Source organism: Dromaius novaehollandiae, chromosome 6 (assembly GCF_036370855.1).
Source record: "Dromaius novaehollandiae isolate bDroNov1 chromosome 6, bDroNov1.hap1, whole genome shotgun sequence".
NCBI lineage: Eukaryota > Metazoa > Chordata > Aves > Casuariiformes > Dromaiidae > Dromaius > Dromaius novaehollandiae.
The window spans coordinates 39,775,375-39,794,720 of record NC_088103.1 but is presented as its reverse complement, the minus strand read 5'-3'; the positions used below and the strand labels follow the sequence as shown (position 1 = coordinate 39,794,720).

General features: G+C 35.8%; 1 protein-coding gene across 5 annotated transcripts in view; it reads right to left on the bottom strand.

The window, feature by feature from the left end:
• ATRNL1 (attractin like 1) overlaps positions 1–19,346 on the bottom strand; it is a 567,608-nt gene that overhangs the window by 503,452 nt on the left and 44,810 nt on the right. For all 5 annotated transcript variants that reach the window (XM_026096163.2, XM_026096166.2, XM_064514272.1 and 2 more), the window contains exons 3-6: positions 12,208–12,291; positions 10,172–10,285; positions 7,805–7,933; positions 4,225–4,433 (exon numbers count right to left, since the gene is read on the bottom strand). In XM_026096163.2, coding sequence (XP_025951948.1) covers positions 4,225–4,433; positions 7,805–7,933; positions 10,172–10,285; positions 12,208–12,291 — 536 coding nt within the window. The remainder of the gene's footprint in view (positions 1–4,224; positions 4,434–7,804; positions 7,934–10,171; positions 10,286–12,207; positions 12,292–19,346) is intronic.

Sequence of the window (19,346 nt, the reverse complement as noted above, 5' to 3'; positions counted from 1 at the left end):
ATATTTTCATTGTTTACTTTTCTCCGTACAGAAACGTATTCGTTTTTCACTGATGAGCTGCTATAAAATTCAAGCTGCCCAAGCTTCTAACAAACTTACTTCGAAGTTAAATTTGTGTAATTTCAGATTCCGGTCTTTTGCCACATCTCTATCTGTTAGGAGCAGATCTGTAGGGAGAAACACCTGACTATACACCTTTCAGAGTTTTTGTTGTTGTTTTGATTTTGGACTAGATCTGATCCCGGGACTGAATGCCCATTTATGGCTGCTGTGCTCTCGAGCTCATCTTCTGGTGCAGTTTCATCTAAAAGGAATACAGCTGATGTGCTCCGAATCCTTTTCATGATGTGAGCCAAAACATAGATGTGGATGACCAAATTCCTTCAAAGCACACTTCTGAGCCTCATTAGAGACCGATATGCAATGATCAAAGTACGAATAAAGTTTCTCTTTGATAGGTAACTCCAGTAACATCTTTGACTCTTTTTTTCCTTTCTGCACCTAGTGCAAATGATGCCAGCACCAAGACCATTCCAACAGCCCACTGAAACATGAGATATGCTGTGCCCATGCAGTAGCTCTCAATGGGTATTCCCATTAAATATAAAGCCTTAGAGCCACAACTACGCTTTAATTTTCCCATTGCAAGATTGTTTCCTAGTGCATAAATTGTTTTTCTGGGGCCCGATTTGAACGGCTTTTTACACTCCTTAAAGTGCTGGTCCCCAAAACTGGACACTGTACTCCAATGTTATCTCACAAATGTCTGCCACAGAGAAAGGGTCATTTGCTCTCTACTCAATATTCATCTTTTCACGTATCCAAAGATACCACTCCAGGTTCAGAGCTGCAAAGGAAACTCATGCTAAAGTCATTACCTACAATAAAAGGTATGCAAGTCTTTCAACAATCTCTACTTTCTAAGACAGCCTGTCATTCTGCAGTTTAGTCTGCAGTCTTTGTTCATAGATGTATTATCTTACATTGAGCAATATTAATATTACTTTTTAGATTATGATTATTGATCTGGGTGATTTATATCCCTCTAAAATGAAACTTTCTTCCTTTTTATTTACTGCACAGTAAATCTTCCTGCCACTTGAAAATTTTATCACTAAAGGTTATATGCAATTATCAAGACTTTTTGTAAAAATATTGGTTACACCGGACAAAAGCTGGTCACTGGAACTAACAAATGGACTACTGCATATTTTACAGGTAGCTGTATTTTGAGATCTTTCAGTGAAATCGTTTTTAACCCATTTAATGTGTGACAGGCTAGTATTCCATTTACATGGTATAAAGTCAGGCTCCTTCAAGGAACCAAAGAATGTCTCCATCAACAAGATCTGTAATCTTATTTTATATATATATATACACACACACACACACACACAAAACACATTGATAGTAGTAATATTTTCAACTTTTGCAAAGATACTCCACTTAACCTTTTTAAAGTGTGGAACCATGTCAACAATCCTTCAGAGTATCCCCAGTTTTTCAAAATGATATAGAAATCAGTATTAACTGTTTTGAAATCTCCTCTGCTCATTTGCAGTCTGAGACTGAGCCAATCTGAGATACGGTGTTCCCAGTATCAAGCAGAATTGATACTGGCTGGTTATATACACAGATTCGCCATATGGTCACATCTTTCTATAAGTTATCTTTTAAACTGAAAACAGGTCAAATATTGCAAGAGACAATGCTTTTGTTTCAGTCAAGTCTCCATTTCTTTTTTGTCTTTATCAGGCAAAGAAAAAGACAGCAAATAGGTAGTTTTAAGCCATCTTTTTTTATTCCAAAGTTACATCCATAGTGTGCAGTAGTAGGCACCAACCCGCTCTGGTTTAGAACATCAGCACGGATAGCTGGAGATCAGTGTAATATAAGTAGTACTCTTAAAAGGAAGTATTCCTCAGAAAAAAACACCAACCTCCTTTATGTTGCCTGAGTATTTTACATTAACCAGTTTTCAAGGAAAAAAATTTTCTGCACAGTGGTATTTCTGATACCAATCATCTTTACTATAATAAAATGAATATGTATTTAGTGCTAAGAATAAAAGTATGACCATAAATTGTTTGATTTCTAAGCCTAAACACTTAACTGTGAGTTTTTACAACTATAATTTCCTTGTTTCATAAAATGTACCGTATATAATAATCTAGATACTAATACTGATCTAATACTCAAAACCATTATTCTGTCCCAAAGAATACCCTGTTCTCTTTTCTCAGAGTACTTGTTCTGGTGTGGGATTTTCTTTAGCTGAATTGTTCCTTCTCTAGTATCCACGAGATGTCGCCATTGTAAAAAAATTTTAAAGGTATAACATGAAATGCCCTTTTTATGTTCTGAACCATGTTATTTTAACATATTAATCAATATAGTCCAGTAACAGAATTCTTCTGCACAGATAAATATATTTAAAAAAAACAAAATATGTAACAAAAAGAAACATAAAGCTCTTTGAAAAAGATGGAATTCAGGACAATAGTTTAGGCACTTAGCACAAAGAGCATTTAGATGTAAAATAATAATAAAACACTGTAGCAAGTAGCTTCCCACAAGACTTCTGGAAAGCCCAAAAGTTTTATGGGTTGGGGGGGGGGGGGAAGGAGGGGTTGTGGGTTGGGTTTTTGTTTTTGCTTTATTTTTCAGTAAATTAGCTATGCATCCAAACTATCTCATCCGGCATAGAATAAAGAATAAATTAATCGAAGGTTATGTGGATTTCGGAAAAAAATAAGGAAACAATTGAGCATATTCTCTCTCTAAAATCCTACTTATCGCAGGAAAAACTAGGAAGCTAGTATGTACAGAAACGCTAGATTAAAAGAAGGTACTAACAATGAAAGTTAGGGAGTTTTCTCCCGCTCAAAAGTTCCACTCAAGACTGTAACGAAGGTCTATCTTTAAAACTGTTCCACAGACTTGAGATGTTTTTCTAGTTTCACTTGCAGTAATCTGAAATAGCATACAATCAATGCACAAGTAAATAGGCGATATTCTTGCTGCAAACTCAGTTCACAACCTCATTCTAGAGATTGACCTATCAAGGCATTTTTTGTTGTTGTTGCTAAATGCACTACAATCATGAGACGTTTCTAAGGGTTCGGTAGGATGTCTGCCGCTGCACTGTTTCCTTCCAGTGACCCTATTACTAACCAGTTTCCGCCAGTGGATTTCTATGGGTGGACTCACTGTCATTTAAGGAACAACTTTATTAATTATTAACAAAGGAAATGTATTAAATTTCATGGTCTCTTTTGTATCACAGGTCTGACAGCTAATAGGAATAAAAAATTAATTTCCTTTGACACTTAAAAATAAATAGCAATAAAAACAAAAGAAGAGGGAGAAAGGAATGGGAAGAGGGCATATCAGCTAAGTAATCTGGAGATATTTTAGTATTTCTTTTGGGAGAGAAATGGCAATTTCAATGAGTAGGAAGCTAATCCAATTGGGACTTTTAATAAGAATGGTAAATGATTAAAAAATTCATAAGCATCTAGTACAATTTTAGTAAGTGGAGTAAACATTTAGGAGCTTAATAAGACTTTTAATAAGGAACAGTTATGTATGGTATGGATACAAAAATGTTACTGCGAGTATAACTACAGCATACATTCTTACAGCACAGAATTTTCATTATTCCACAGTATTGTTCACATACACACTCCTGTATCATCATAATAGGAGATAGCTTACCTTCCTCTTTCATTAAGAGGCTAAATAATAGACAACAAAATAATGTAAAGCCAGACAGTGAGTATTTACTTCATGAAGCACTTATTTTATAAGTGCTGATCTGACACTGGGGGAGGCAGGGGAGGAAATCAAATTACCTAGAAACTAAAAAATTAATAGAATAGAAATTAGGCTATAGAAGAGCTCCGTCTTTAGAAATACTCAGTATGCTCGTAACTTTTGAGTAATTATTGCCATTACACATCAAATAAACAACACAAAAAGAATGTCCTCCACAAAAACGATTAGACCTGATACCTCTGCAATATCTTCAAACAGAATGCAAAGCTGTTAGCCCTTTATTTCATTACAGTAAGCGTGTCTAGGTCCACAGGAAAATTTGCTTCAGAAAGTATTTTTTCATTTTTGTTTACTTTTTAAAGATATTAATTTGCATACTGGGAAAGATACATTAGAAGGTGCCCTTTTTTGAAAAGATGACTTTGATTCCAAATAACAAAACCTTACCTTGCCAGCTATCATTGCAAACACACAGCTTCTCGCCTGTCAAATCACAGTATCCATGATCTGGACTACCACAGTTGGCTTTACAATACGGAATATCACAGGCTTCTCCCTTCCAATATTTGTCACACTCACAGTATACCCGGCTTGGAACAGACACACTGGTTGTACACTTCCCATGTTCCGAGCAGTTATTAGGACAAGAATTAATTCTGCAAAAATATATATAAAATAAGGCAAAAGACAAACCAAGAGTTGATGAGAGTGGTTTTAGCTGACATTATTCCAACAGTATTTGTTGGATAAAGCACCTTTTTCTGGAAAATTTCTAAAATACTGTTAAAATGAACATTCAATTATCATTGTACAGACAACTGAGCTGAAAAGGAGCTCAACAGTCTTACATACGAAGTCTGTGCTGCAGTCAGTATCACAAACATCTGCTTTACGAGAAGTATTGAGACTAAGCAGAGGGACAGGCGAGATCTCAAGCTGATTTTCTGAGAGTTCTAGTGTAAGTGATCTCCAGTCAGTCCCTTCAAATGCTTATCTCTATGTACATTCACACTGGAAGTGACTTCAAGCAGCAGCTCTCATGAATACCACTTACAGAGAGGAAGATCTTGGAATCCCAAGTGAATAAAAAGTACTTTTCCAAAAGTAGACCATTAATGGGCTTCCAAAGTAGCTTCGAAGTGTGAATGGGGATCCAAGGGGCAACTCCTAAGAACAAGCTCTTTACACAGGAGGTGAGCGTTGCCTGAATTCCAGCACAGCTCACCCCCACTGCTGCAGGCAGTTCACAACCAGCCACACAGTGAGCAGACCTCTGTGTTAAGATTCCCAGTCTCTTAATTCTCCAGAGACACAAAGAGGTTAAGGGGTTTTCCTGAGTGGCTTTGGCCCATTGTATAAAACAACTCAAGCTGTCTAACATCCAGGAAGAATAAACACAGAGTGAGAAAGTACAGAAGATAGCAAATATCCTGTAGCTACCTAAAGATGGCACTTCTTCCCCAAAGTCCTTAATAATAGAGTCACCTTAACCCTGCCTCCTCTACTACAGAGTCAGAAATGCTAAAATAGGAAAGATTAGGCTGGGAGAAAAAGTCTACGACTGCTATGGCATTTAGCACTTCTTTGATCCACCCTACCGAACTCCGAGATCACAGGAAACTGGACTGCAAAATTATGCGACCTGGCTCCAGAAGCACAGGAGGACTGTGGGCCCAAGAGATTCCACAAACAGAACGTGGATCTCAGGAAGCAAATGCTTGATGAAATCCAAAAAGGATTTGAAGTCCTTTCTGGAGATTCACAGGCAAGGATTTGTTTGAAGCTCAGAATAAACTGTTACTAAAATCCCCTGGCAATGATAACACGAAGCACTGCCTGTAGATGTGAGCACCTGATGCCACTGTAAACCTTCCTTGCTCTTATGGAAGGAAGGAAGAGCTGAAAAAGCAAGGTGGGAATGGCTTAAGACTGGCTTTTGGCCCAGCGTGGTTGTGGTAGCATAGTTTGCAGATGTTTTCATTTTCTAAAGATTCACCTCAGAGGACTGTTTCTGTTGCACTAACAAAAGAAGACAATTCCTCTCCTGAAGTGGAAGTGTCCTGAGGAGCAAGCGGGGTTGCTTGGTATACACCTGGCAGTAAAACCATTGTTGGCATTAACAACTATTTACCACAGCTGACCATCACAGACCGGGATATCTCAAGGAGCATGTTCTGTAAGGAAGGCAAATACTCATGTCTTTCCAGGAACAGAGATCCCATTTTATACATTCTCCCTTTCCAACATACCTCAATAGTTTTTTTAACGATTCAGACAGAATGAGATAAATGGATTCAGTGAAGTTGGAACACAAAGATTTCCTCAAAGAGGTCTGGAATAACGACTGGTCTCTGCAGCTAGTATGGCATTTAGTCACAGATGCTGCACTTCTGCCTTCCCCAAAATAAAGGCATCATGAGTGGCACACCAAGATGAAGACAAAGATAAAGTCAAAAAAAAAGTTTGATAACAGCTTTCAAATAAAGGAAAAAAGAAGGTAACAGAAGCAGAGTACAATAGATTAGAATGACAGACAAATTTAATGTAGCCATAACAAGCAGGCATATGTATTTCTTTTAGCACAAAAAGTTACTGTTAGCTCATTAAAAATCATTTTTAAAGTATTTACTGCAACATTAGAAACAGAAAAATGGAGAAAGTATGATTTCATAAGTTATATGCCCCTGCATATGTAAGGGATTTTAAAACTGCAGGTTTTTCTGGTTATTTTAAATCTTCCAAAATAATAATATAATTACACCGAGCATGCATCACATTACCAAGTAATAAAGGAATGTAGAACACGCACACTCATTCCTTAAGAATGCTATGTCATATTTCGATGTGCTCCCAGGACAAACAAAAAAGTGCAAAAGCTTCAGGAATAACTGAAGAATGTATCTAAACTACAGCTGAGGTAAGTTTGCCAGCTGATTGTATTCTACTGATGTCAGTTGAAAAGAAATAATAGAGTATTCTTGGTGGTGGAGCTGCATCATACATGCTGAAAGAAGGTAAAAATACCCAGTCTTTCAGACTGCCACTTGCAACACCACATATTTAGAGAGGATTCCCAAGCTCTGAATAACTATTTATCATCTCGTAAAAAGATGGAAAACTGCTGCAAATTACAAAAGGAATTTTGATATAGAAAACTTAACAAATACCTATGTTAAGAGTAAAGCTATGACCAGAAAGGCAAATAGGAATTTTAAATGAATAAAGAATATCCACAATCATGGAAAACTGTCAGATGAAGAAAGCAACAGGACCAAGCAATTCTCTCTTGAACCAAAGCACCTACTGTGATGAGACACCACATGCTGTCCCAAATCACTTCCTAAATAAGACAGAAGTTGGAATCAACAGATGGTACATAAAACAAGGAAGAAGCACAAGCCTGTTGGATGAATCGCTAGGGCTGCTGACACAAAAACAGACTGGAGAAAAGAAAGCATAGTTACACCAGATTAAAATTTCTCATCAAAGAAACTAAAAGAACAGTCCAGATAAAAACTATGAATGCAGACTGAGGTGGACAATAGAGAGGAAAGTACCTGAAATACAGAAAAGATGGGATACAACCCTTGTTGCTGGCACAAGAATAAAAGGAGGACTTTGGTGAAATCCACAAAGGTACATTCAGCAAGAAAAATCAAGCAATAGATCACTCCAGCTCGAGAGAAAGGAACTGAGGTGATGACAGATTCCATATGACAAGTATGTGCATTAGATAAATACTGGAAGGGGAAAACTTTCTAGTCCCATGTGGCAGGGAACAATTATACTCTTAGGATGTTCACGTGGATTGACTTAGGGAAAAATGTACTTTATCTTTTTTTAAATCACTACATTAACAACAATTCATTACAATCTCTGACACCCTGGTTTTAAAAACTTACCACAGGGCATAACTCCTTGACACTATTAATACAATCAGAAGATAAATACTTCTCTCAGGTTTACCATCCTCCTAAAGGGAATGATAGGCTAACTAACAAAGTAATAAATTTTTAAAAATACTTACGAGTAAAAAATGTTAAATCCAGTTAAGTTATAAGCAGCATCACTAAAAAAGTGTAGCAATGCATAGCCAGATGTAGTAACTACTTCAGGAACAGTTTCATTTCCACGCACTTCAGGGACTATTAGACCGCTGGAAAAGAAAATGAAAATAATGTTTTTTAATCACTCTGGAAAAAAAGAAAATTAAGAGTTAGGCATTCAGATTGTTAATTATACAGACAACATAATTCAGAAATCTCACTAAGAACTGTTTTAAAAAAGCATGCAATGTGTATAAAACTTGCCCACACCTCTGCAAGGCAAGGTAGGACTTTGGGGGGGAGGGAGGAACAGGACGGAAATCAACCAGTAATACAAAATTTCACATTAGAGTACACTGAAGGCACATGTGCTGTCAATGTATTTTTTCAAATGAATTATTTTAATTCTGGGAAAAAAAGAAATCCTTTGGGCTTAAACAATTAAATGCTTAACTCGCACAGTCTTTCAAAATGAATTCTATTTCCATGTGATATTTGTACCGTTAAAAATTCTCTTTACCCTATTAAAACAATTTTAAACACTGAAACTATATTTAACTCATTTCCATGAAAATAGTAACTTCCGATGGAAAATAAAATACTTTTAAAAAATTCAGAAAGGTGTTTTCCATTAAATAAACACTGAAATGGTTTAAAAAAAAAAATGTATTGAAGCAGAGAAAATGGATCACCTGCATAAAACAGTGCCACATTGCAAATATAAATTAAAAGCTAAAGAAATCCCAAGGAAAACTTTAAATATTTAATAAGGAATACAAAATTATCATCTAATAATTTTTAATCACAAATGAGAAGAAAAAGATTCCTGCAAAAACAGGAAAAGTACTGGGAACAACCCAATGTTAAAAATTAAGAGGGGAAAAAACAAATATCAAATATTTTCACAAAAGAAAATACAGTGGGGAAAAAATATAAAAAAGTTAATCGATAAACTGAAAAAAGGCATTTCAAGTAATGTGCAGAGGAAGAGGAGGAGACTTTTAGGATCCTCATCTTTTCTTCTATTTCTACTAGCAGTCAGGCTCCTGAATGATAGTGCTTCTATGTATATACACACACACACGTGTGCACGCACAAATATATATATACATGTACACACACACACTTTTTGTTGCATTTCTTAATTTATCTTCAGATACCTATTGAGTGCAAAGCTAAAAACTTTCACTGACTTCAAAGGATTAAGACCCTGTGCCTCCATTCCAAGTGTCTAAGCACAGAATATTAAACATACTTGGTTATTTTTCCATACAACTCTAATAAACTACAGCCCAGTCACATATTCTTTCTAAAATGTTTCACAAAATTTTAATGGAAGAGTAGGAATAAACCAACTGAATTCAATAAAATTCAAAAAAGGAGGGGAAGAAAAACAGTTAAAAATCACATGCCCTGCTTTTTGCCTCTCACACATAAGAAATGCAGTGTTTTAGAGCATGGACCTGATAGTTTGCCTCAACTGTTTGCTGTCATTTGAAAGCCAAATAATTAGTCACGATTCAGTACTAGTTGTTATGCTTGTTCCCTAATGTTGCTGATTTTATGTTTACTTCTAAATCTTGGCATAAAGTAACACTGTGATCCTATATAACAAATGTTAACTTGAATAAAAGATCTAGTTGTGTAACAATTCTCATAACCTAATGATAATATTACAAGCAAAGAACTTCCATGATTTCAGTACATAGCAAATTTGAGCTCTTCTCTAGGACTTTTAATATGATAAAGCTGAGTATGTCCCACTGAGATTTAGTCACAACAACACCCAGTCTAGCAGTTTAAGGATGTATGTTACAAAACTAGTGTTTAAGTTAACCTTTATCTCAGATGCCCTTAACAAGTTGCTTCACCCATAAATTCAGAAGTCATTTAGTAGCTATTCTTTATAACTTACACATAGTGCAGCATCTTTATTGCATGTGTTGCAAATTGTGATTTTCCCTTAAATAGGATAAGTTACTGATTTTATTGACCAATGCTCCATTTCACTGACATTAAAACTTAACAGTCAATATTGAAAACCTATTGGGAAATAAATTTCAGATTTCATATCTATGAGCATTAATTCTCCATGCAATGTCAGCATTAAGTACAAGCCACATAAGGGATTAATGCAGTGATCACCTAATGAAAAACAGTACTGCTATGCTATCCTAAAATTCAGCAACTTATTCTAACATAAACTTGCATGTATGTCCCCTTGATATTTATAAAAGAAAGCAAACTATCTAACAAATTAAAATCTCTAAGGTCATTCTTTCCCTCCAAACCAAAAATATGTCTACATGACTACTGGTAATAAGGGGCTAACAAATAAATATACTCACCTAAATACAGCTATTAAAGGTGCATATATTGAATCTCCATCATATACATACATATGGTCCCAACTACATTCTGTAGCAAAGTGATTAAATCTTAATCTTAGTATTGAATTAGGACTGAAAAAAAGAAATAAGAGAATACTGATGTAAAACATTACTTAGCAGAATTATGGGCTCATAATGTACAGAACTTACAACATCATGCCAGCATAATGTTATTAAAGCACTTTAAGCACTAGCAAAACATCACAGAGTTAAGTAACAAGACTTAGGACAAGCAAATATTTCATTTTATTTCAAAATATTTTTAAAATAACATATACAGTCCAAGGCTAATAATCCCCAGTGTTAACAAAGGATTTATTAATTTCACAAGGTTTTATCAGTGTTCAAAACCACACATTTAGAGTCATTAAAATATCCAATTTTAATATCATATTTATATTACTTTTATTTTCATATGTCACAACTATCAGGTTTGAAGGTGCTTTCAAAAGAAAACAATCACCTACAGATCCTTATTCTAGCATTGTGCTGGTGACTGAGAACAAAAAAATAAGAATTAAAAAAAACTTAAAAATTGAAAATAGTAAACAATATTAATGATGAAATGCAAGAGGGGTTTTTTTTCTATTTTTCCCCAACTTCAAAGCCTGAACTAGTATTTAAGTAAGTATGAAAATATTTCTGAATACATTTCAAAATGTGTCTTTGCATGCTTGTTACTGTTTCACAGCACAGTTCTGCAGCACGGCTGAACACATGACTTGCTAGCAATACTTAGGCAAGATGAATCCTATTCAGGACTAATTTAGCAATCCACAATAAACAGACCTCAGTAAGAAACCAGTAAATCGGTGCTGTTAAAGGAAAGGACTGTTACCACTCATTCCAACAAAGGACTATAACCCTCCTCTACCATCTCCTACTCTGCTTAGAGATGCGTATTGTACTGGTGTGTCAGATGGTAGGAGCATACAGTTTGCTTGTTTCCAGTTTATCATGCTCCAGGGTGTAGTCTCTTGAAGTGCTCCAGTGTATGAGCAGTGAAAAAGAGCTAATCTACCTTGTCACTGCTGCTGAGCGCTGGACCACAGCTGAGTCTTCTGGGAAGAGGGAAGAAAAAGGAGACTTCCTTTCTTAAAACTAATTGGGCATGTACAACGTGGCAGAACCACCTCCAAAACAAGGGAGAGGGAGAGATAGGGCAAGCTGGGAGCTGGCAGCATGACCCACTCTAGAGCTGTCTAGTAGGAGATGATGTCTGCCTGCGACACAAGGCTGGACTCGAAAAACTGACAGAAACGGTACCCGCGCTGAAGGCAAGCAGCGGTCGGGGCAGGTCTACATTCAAGTCTTTTATTCATTTGCTTCACCCTGCAATTCTGAGCTTTCCTCATTTTGAATGTCATCTTGTTGTACTTTATACTTGTTTTTTATTAAAAATATGACTGTTGCAATCCCGAATTGGCAATAGCTTTCAGTGGATCTGCTTAGTCCTTTTCACACAGGGACCCTCCCAAGAGAGACAAAAGGCCTTTTTAAAAGTGAAGTATTACTAAGTGAAGCTAGATACCTGAATTTTTAAACACAGAAACCTCAGGTATCTGACTAATTGTCATTAGACTGGATATATTCTGTACTTGAAGCCACTCCTGATTTATCACTGAAGAGAACGGTAACAAGTTAAATAACACGATTTCATAACCACATTTGGGACATATGTAAGTGTAGTCAAACTGGCAACATAAATTTATCATGGGACTTTGAGAGCTTGGAGCATTGGCCAAATTCCAGTGTCAGTCTGATTTTTGCCAGCAACTTGAATGGGAATGGAGTGTGGTCAACTCTGAGCAATCCTGAAAAATCCTATCTTAACTTCTTTTTATCTTCATTAGATTGAAGCCAAAAAAAAAATTCTCTTTACATTACAACCAGATGCTTTCACAGATTTACTAAAGTAAAGTCAGTTCTTCAGATTTCTAGAATACACAGCAGCAAACTATCAGATAATTTAAGCTACAAAAATAAATACTTACTATCCTTCAATTAACCATGTACATTTAGTTTTGTATTTATAATTTATTGGTCCATCTGTTAAATATCCAGAAGGTTCTGTTAACCTATAAGAAAGAAAAAAAAATAGTGCTGCAATAAGCCAGAGACATTTCTCTAAGCACAACAGAATAGACACATCATCAACTTGATAACAGATTCTTTCTGGATGGCAAAAAAACTGGAAGCAGAGGGAAGAGTTAAGCGTATTTTCATATTTCTTGTCAGGTTTTACATCCTTCATATTTCATTTCTGCTTATAAAAACTAAAACTTTGGTTATTCTGTATCATTGATTTGTTTTCTTTCCTCTAATCATTCACCATGTAATACATGTAATTCTTCTATCTCAGTAGCAAGCCAATACTACACATAATTTAGATTATCCTTTACATTAAATGGATCCAAACAAATGCAAAGGGAGATGGGGGGAAATGTTTGTTTTAGGAGTTTTTTGTTTTGGTTTGCTTTGGTTTTTGCCATTGATTTACATCTTACTTCTGAAAGTAGATCACAGCAGCAGTGGGGAAACCATTCTAGACATAGTGAAATAAATGGATACATTACAAATTTAAATGAGTGAATCTGCCAGTCTCTCCCTTTTTTATTCCTGGGCAGTGATGATGAGATGTGGGAAATCAGATTAACACTGGACAATATACAAACTAAATAAAATGAATACAAACAGCTGTACAAGGTCAGATCAGCATGCCCGCATATCCCAGTATCCTCTCTCTGACAGTGGCCCACAGTCCCAGGGAGGAATTTAAGTACATACAGATACTCCCCAAAATGTTACACCACCTTCAATGACTTACAGCTCAAGGACATTCTCAGCCAGAGGTTGAGCCTCTGTATTTTGGGTTATTTTGGATTAATGCTTCTTCCAGGAATTTATGTAAATTCATGTAAACTTTAAGCACCCGGAATTTCCTGCAGCAAAGAATTTCACATGTTATATGGAGAGGTATCTCATTGCTTTTACTTTGAGCCTACCTCCTGACAATTTCATGCGACACCCTCAGGTCTGATACTGGAAGCGATGGTGAACAATGGTGCTCTGCTCACATTCTCTATCCCACTCCAGATGCAACGATCTGTACTTTAACTCTCCCTTCTATCTGCTGCCCATGTTCCAACAAAAGTTCTGTCTCACTGGGCTGCTTCTTATATGGAATAACCAACTTTGATCGTCCCCGCCGCCTTTTTTTAACATATCTTTTCCACTTCTCCTATACCCTTTCTGAGATGCAACACAGAGATGAGCACACAGTATTCAAGCTGCAAGTGAACCATGAATCTGTGCAATAGCATAATGATTATTTCCATTTTGGTCTCTATTCCCTTCCTAACATTTGATTTGCTCTTTCAATCACTACTAAGCTGACATTTTTAACATAACTGGCTGCACCCTCTTTTCTGCATGGTAACAGATAGTTCATGATTCATTACTATGTATGTAAAATCAGGACTTTTTTCCCCCTTCATGTCTATTACTTCACATTAATCTCTAGCAAGCGACAAAACAGCAGATGAAATTCTATCATCTACTACTATAATAGCCTTCTGAAATAGCTAAATATCTTCAGCACACTAACTTCACTATTCACCCCATTTTCCACATCCTTTATGAGTATGTTCTACAGCTCAGGCCTTAACACACGCCTCTGGTGACCACCCTCTACTGGGAAAAATAACCATCCTACCCTTTAAAATGTTAGAACAACGATGACTAATCATATAAATACACACTCAGAAATGCTCATTTCTTTCACTGCAGTATGATTCAGAGTAAGTATCACTGAATAATTAGAATAATTTTCTTTACAAAACAGTGGACAAGGTGTAAGTAGCTCAGTGGGAATGTCGAGCAAGCTGACCAAATCACAGCTAAATTTTCTTGGAATCTAGCTGAACTGGAATTTAATGTCTGCTGCCTTACGATCTCTAAAGCTGTATCCCAGTCCATACCAATTAAAAAAAAATCACTATCGTGTATTGAAAATTAATTATCGACATTCGAACTCAGATCAAACACTAATTGCATACTTTTCAGAGGTCTATAGTTCCAAACCATAAACATGTAGAAATGAAGTAAAGACAAGCGAGCCAGAAAGGAGAATTTGTGAGGAAGGATCCATTTAAAAAAAAAAAAAAAAAAAAAAAGCCAAAAAAACCCAAAAAAACACTCCTTAAAGGGAAGCTAGCTCTTGCCGGACAGAAGGCTAGGCATACTGCAAGCCCCTCTGCTCTAACTGCCGGTGGTTTGAACGGAGTTCCCCCCCATCAGTTCAACTCCTTTTTGATGAGATCGGTTAAAGGTCTGTAATATGGGGAGCTGTCCAAATGATTGCACTTTGAAATTTTTTTCTAGGCATAAAAGGGTTGCTGATAAGGTATTTTATGTGTCTGAATAAAATGGAAGAAAAGCAGATAAACTGCTGGTAAGGTGAGTGACAGACTGGGAAAAATAAATATACTTCAGTCACTTAACAGCTGAACGAAAACATCCCTAGTAAAACCTAATACCATTGAGTTGGTCTGAATGCTGTGGTACACCACTCCTGAAAAGCAATGGTTCTTAATGAATGCTATACAAATGCTGGTGCACCACATCAAAAGCAAAGCAATGCAAACTATGAGGCATGGCTGGTAACTCCCATGCTTCCCTTGCTGCTTGCTGGAAAAGAACAAATGATGCTAATGGGGAAAGGCTGGACCATGTTCCTGCCAGTTACTCCAGCGTGAATCAGTGCCAGGCTGCAAAATACTTTTGCTTCAAGAAAGCAAAAATGCAAGAAGTTTTTAAATTCTACAATATTTTTTTTGCTGAGAAGTATCCACTTTACCTGAAGATATACTTTCATATCTATATGCAGGAGAAATATGTCTTATAAAGTTATTTCTTGCTGTTTTACATGTTAATTAAGTTATTTGGACAATGATGAACATAATACCAACCTATAACTTAGGGACCTAAGGCACATGTCACTGATTTTGAGATCAAGCTGGTATGGATACTTAGCCCCTAGCAGAATCCTAGCAGACGCCCAAGCAAGACTGATTACAGGATCAGATCCTATGTTTGAGTGTGGAGTGTTTTACTACCTTGAACTCATTCATTTTGTGGGAAAGGGGCTGTACTGCATAAAATTCCAGTCAAAATAACTTAAGTAATTCTACTGTCATATGGTTTACACACAAATGTCAGGTCTTCTTACACAGCAAGACACAGAACATTTATGTTGCTGCAATAAGTGCAAAAATATCACTGGCATTCATTCACATTCATGACCAGTGTCTTCCTGCTAGCTATATAATGTAATGAAGGTGACTTCTAAGGGCTGTTTTTATTAGACCAGCCTTTGACACTAGTAAATTGCCTACAGTTTCCCTTTTCACTAGGCTGATGTTTTTTGATAAATAGTTTCTTTAGGAAGAGTAGATAACCTTTGATGATGCTATTTCACTTCCCAGAAAAGAATAAATAATTTTAAGAGCATGACACTGCTTTATAATAATGTTTATGGAAAATGGTAAGATAAACAGACTGTTGTATTTAAAATAAAGCAAAACTGCTCTGTTTTGCTATGCCTTTAGGTTTTCTGAGTTATATCAAGGACTTTCCTGTATCATTTTTCTTTCCAAATGTTATCAAATTCCAAATCCTACCAATAACACACAGATTAGCAGCATTACTTTTACCTAACCTCTTACCAAATCACGTAAGGACAATATTCTATAGGATATAAACCAAGCCTTTGTGGACTTGGCTTTGCTCTGTGACTGACAGTGACCTGTCAACTAACCAAAATCCAGATGGGCCAACATGACTGCACGCTCTTTAGTCACAAGTCCAGCTATAAGTTCCCCCTCTGGGCACATACACAAGGTGCGTATACATACTGTCACATAACTGGGTGTACTCATGCTACATGAAGGAGATGTTTGGTCACCAGCACAGGAAGGGCCACGCGACCACCACCCTTAAGACAGAAGCACAGAAAGGGGAACAGCCAGAACGAGGCCTGCAGAGAGCACCCCACTCCTGCTGACATCTGAGAAACCCTCAGGAGAAAGTGGGCAGCACGAGCAATTTGCGGGGCCTGCTTAAGCACCAGAAATCTGCCTCACCTAGACTTTTCCTTTCTAAAGAGTACACACAGGTGAACAGCTTATGCTGCATATTTTCATTTTAAATTGCAGGCCAGCATTCATATAAACAGTAAGATTTATTAGTTGGCAGAGTTATATTAAAACTATAAGGAATGACAAGCACATGCCAAGGAACATTCCCCTTCCACATATTCAATAAAACCGAACTACCATGTTCTAGAAAGAAGACAGGATGATGTACAACCAAGTTAATATCAGAAATATCGGTAAGAGATTAGTCACTCACCAAGCTAATCAGTAATAACATACACAAAAGATACGTGGTACCACAGCTTGTTTAATCTAATAGTCAAAAGCATAACAGAAATGCAAGGGCTAAAGGCTAAAGTCAGCACTTGCCAACTGAAAGAGAAGCAAAGGGGAATTTATATTTAAATTAAATACTACCACTGTTCTAATGCAATGGTAAATATAATTGAGTTAGAATTTAAATTGGTAACTTATTTTTATTTACCACTGCAGACACTTTAAAATCAAAAAAAAAAAAAAAGGTAAAAGTTTCTGAACCTCAGAGTTTTATCATACTTACTTTTAAAAGAATGAAGAGCACAAACTACATTACTTGCAAATTGTTGTCATTAAAATACTTGTGTGAGAATCTTGGCATGAAAAATTATTTGTCTTTCATAATTTTCCATTGTAATTTATGCTATACTGTTTTGGAAGACAGTTTATTTACCAATTCGCAGGCAAACAATTTCTAAAAAGTCAACTGCATCAATAAATTAACACAAACTATATATCAATTTATTAATGATACTATCAACATTTGCTAAATGCCAAATGGAAAAAGACAGATTCTATCAAACAGATATAAAAGCTCACATTTTCCTTTATAGTTCACTAGATAGTGATGAATTATAATACAGGCACATTAGAAAAAACAAAGCATAAGTCACATTTATAATATTACAAATATTCATTGTTGAACAAAATAAAGTTTTGGAGTGGTTTATTCATTCTACATTATTTGATGTCACATTTTTACTGATGATAATCTAATAAACAAATCTACTCAATCACCTAAGGTGCTTTAGTAAAGATTAAAGGAATCTGTTGGCAACTGAGCATGCATAACCATAAAGTTTCACTTTATCACCCACATCAACATTTCACTAACTGTGCCTGGATTCTTGAATGAATGTCCTATATAAAGACGTATTTTACACAATAAAAATTACTATGTCATTGATTAAGCTTAAATATATACTCCCGGGTCAATTTTATTAAATAGGAACATGTTCAATAGCAGACAGTGACATTTAAAAATAATTCCATAAATTCTGCCTAATTTTATGGCTTTAACATAATTTATCCATTTTAAAAGTATATAATAAAACACAAAGCCCTACTTCTTACTAAGGCCATTTGAGAAATATGGGAAAATTTTATTAGAGAAGATACACCTAGCTCTACAATTAAACAGTTTAATCTTTTTAGTAGTTAGTGATACATCCTCTGTAAAGAAGAGAAGTAAATTGGTACCTTAGTCTGTAACGAATGCATTTTTACACACAAAGCAGCAGATTTCCTTTTCAGGAAAAGAAATTTCCCCAAAAGACTTGTGTCTTTCTATTCTGAAGAGCATTTTTTTTTTCCAAATTCCACAACAATTAAGCAAAGTGTTTGTCAAAAGCCTGTTCCTGGCCAACCATTCCTCCTATCAAACACACATACCATTCCATTTTTGATTCTTCTGTACTGCCTTTTATATTCATCAAGTATACACACTAAACCAACTGTGCTGTCCCTTAAGTCTTTCTTGAAAATCTACTACTTCTATCAGGCCTTTCTAGTCAAATAATCATGAGCAGGAAAATAGAGTGTGAAGAGATGGGGAAAAAAAATCATAGAAGTTATTTAATGCACAAAGCTTTTTCTTTACATATACAAGCCTTCCTTCCCCTTTTCCAGCTACTGCTTGTCCATGAGACTAAGCATCTTGGCACACAGTCTCTACGATCTAGAAAATCAGTGCCTACCACTGACAGATGTTGGACACTTCTATAAGATAAACAAAAACAGTCACATTACTTCTAATTATTAATACTCTTACTCTAGATTAAAGAGTCTTATGAACTTTGTCATTTGCGATGGGTCTTCTGCCTGTATCACTTTCTTTAAAATTAACTTTTTTACTCTTAGGCAATACATGATGGTGTAATTAAATACTCTGTAGGAGGCACTGAAAGTGAGGTACTACATGAGTACAGCTAAGGTCCAGCAAAACGCATTGCATATCTCACCAAAAACAAGGTTCTTTCTGTCTTTGAGTTCTTAGCAACACCAGCACCATATATATAGCACAATTTCTCTGCATGAAATAGGAAGCAGCAACATCTGTATTACCATAAAAGAAGGATTACTGAAAATAAATAATCTGAGACAAAATGGTGACTAACGACATAGAGAGAAAACAAAACTTAAATGCTTGTATTTCATCCCCTTCAGATAAACCAATGCATAAAGCATCAATCAGTGCCTGACAAAGATCCTAAGAACTTGCATTTGATTTTACTGTACTTATATACTTACTGTAGAACCTTGCTCTCAGTTAATTTTTCTCACAATGTGTATTAAGAACATACTGAACATACTGCAGTTCAGGTTTTTCTTCAACAACTATAATAACACGCAATAAATATTTAATACATTAATAAAACATTTGTCTATACCAATCATACTCCTACATTTCAGTGTTACACACTGTTTTGTGTTAAAAGAAAAACGTTGTGCGATATTTAGAAACAGTAAGAACATTCACAAGAACTTGCAGCATGCCAGCTAATCAAAAGCATGCCCACTATTCTCTTAAATAAGTTATCTATTGACAAAGTAGCAGTTCTTTTTGTAAAGTGTCCCTATTGCTTAATTCAAATATTCAATTCCTGCTTGTACATTAAACAAAAAAGGCTCCGGAACAATGAAAGAAATGCAAGAGTAAAATA